This window comes from Mandrillus leucophaeus, unplaced genomic scaffold, assembly GCF_000951045.1.
Source record: "Mandrillus leucophaeus isolate KB7577 unplaced genomic scaffold, Mleu.le_1.0 Scaffold288, whole genome shotgun sequence".
Lineage (NCBI taxonomy): Eukaryota > Metazoa > Chordata > Mammalia > Primates > Cercopithecidae > Mandrillus > Mandrillus leucophaeus.
The window spans coordinates 799,554-801,279 of NW_012103009.1; the positions used below are offsets into that span (position 1 = coordinate 799,554).

Genomic DNA, 1,726 nt, shown 5'->3' on the forward strand with positions numbered 1-1,726 from the left:
GTGTCACAGGAAGCAGGTGCTGCACGACGCCAGGGCACAGCTCTAACGCACACCCAAGTCAGCCCAAAGCACACAAGCTGCACCAGGAAGCTCAAGTCCGCCATCCCATAGCACTCGTTCAATATTTCTCTCTTTTTTTTTTTCTTCTATATTTTCTTTTCTTTTTTTTTTTTAATTATACTTTAAGTTCTAGGGTACATGTGGATAACGTGCAGGTTTGTTACATAGTCCAATATTTCTCTAACACACCTTTCTCCTTAGAACATTTTAGTACTGTCGCATAAGCTGTAGACCTTAGAATTTAGCTACGCAAGCACTCAGGGTTACTGTTTCCTAAGGAAACACAGCATTATCAATAGGAAGACACACTCCCCCTTGGCCATGACTAAACTGTATTTTTCCAGGCTCCCAACACATGCAGAAGAAGCCTGGGCTGTGCAAGTTACCCCTGATGGCAGGTCTGCTAGAAGCACAGAGAGGAGCCACTCGTCGGCACGCTACCTTGTCTATGCGCTTGTATCTCAGAGGCTTCACCGAGGTGGCTTCGCTGTTCCATGTGCCAGGCCGGATCCGGTACTCAGCCTCTACCCAGTCTCCCTTGCAGGGCTCGAAGCCTAAAACCGCCAGGGAAAAGCCATAGTAGTGTTAAAGTGCGTAAGTTATTCTGAGGTCGTGGTAGACTGAAATCATTTCTATCATATCTGAGGATACATTTGAACATTTAAAAGGCACTTTCTACTACTGTGAGAAACATATTTTGGAATTAAAAACCCTGAAGTATTAATATTAACCACTGCAATAAAATGAGCTGAGCTGGAGCCTCTCACTCACACCTCTAGGCTCCAGAAGGTGCACTGTGCATGCTCATGGCAGTCCTGCCCCATGTGGCACATCTGAGGGCAGGTGGCATCCCCCTTCCCCTGTCCTGTAGTGTTTGTGGCACCTCCCTGTCAGGGACACACACAGTGCTCAGGGACAGAGAGACACCTGCGCTCAGGTGTGAGGGAAGCACTCAATGGTCCAGCCAGCCCCTCAGTGTGCCAGAGAGCTGGGCTGTGGCCCCAGCCATGGCCTGCTGGATGCAAGACACCACTGGGCCTTCCGCAGCTGGTGGAAAACTGCAGGTTCAGTGACATGAAGTGGCTGAGCAGTGCTGACAGAACAGAGAGGTGGTCTGCACAGGTGTGCCATGGTACAGGTAGTTAAAATCTTCTTGTTATTTTGCAATAAGCACTCTGGAAGCTCAAAAAAAAAGAGTATAATTGAATACTGAGTTTGTTTCTCCAGAAAGCTGGTGATGAACACGTAACAGCATAAATATCAGCTGACATCTACATTCAACATGTGAGCCATGGTGAAATTACTGTCTATGTGAAAAGAGAGGCCGGGCGCAGTGGCTCACGCCTGTAATCCCAGCACTTTGGGAGGCTGAAGCGGGCAGATCACGAGGTCAGGAGATCGAGACCACGGTGAAACCCTGTCTCTACTAAAAACACAAAAAATTAGCCCGGCGCGGTGGCAGGCGCCTCTAGTCCCAGCTACTCGGGATGCTGAGGCAGGAGAATGATGTGAACCTGGGAGGCCGAGATCGTGCCACTGCACTCTAGCCTGGACCACAGAGCGAAACTCCGTCTCAAAAAAAGAACAGAAAGAAAACAGAAGACATTAAAATATGCTAGGGCACTGACTTCAAGGTCAGGGAGTATTTTAAGAAGACCATGTCCTA

The 1,726-nt window shown here is 48.5% G+C and overlaps 1 protein-coding gene across 1 annotated transcript in view; it reads right to left on the reverse strand.

Moving 5' to 3' along the window:
* MOV10L1 (Mov10 RISC complex RNA helicase like 1) overlaps window positions 1–1,726 on the reverse strand; it is a 78,013-nt gene that overhangs the window by 65,139 nt on the left and 11,148 nt on the right. Inside the window, exon 3 of the mRNA XM_011985608.1 lies at window positions 368–614. Within this exon, the coding sequence (XP_011840998.1) occupies window positions 368–614 (247 nt within the window). The remainder of the gene's footprint in view (window positions 1–367; window positions 615–1,726) is intronic.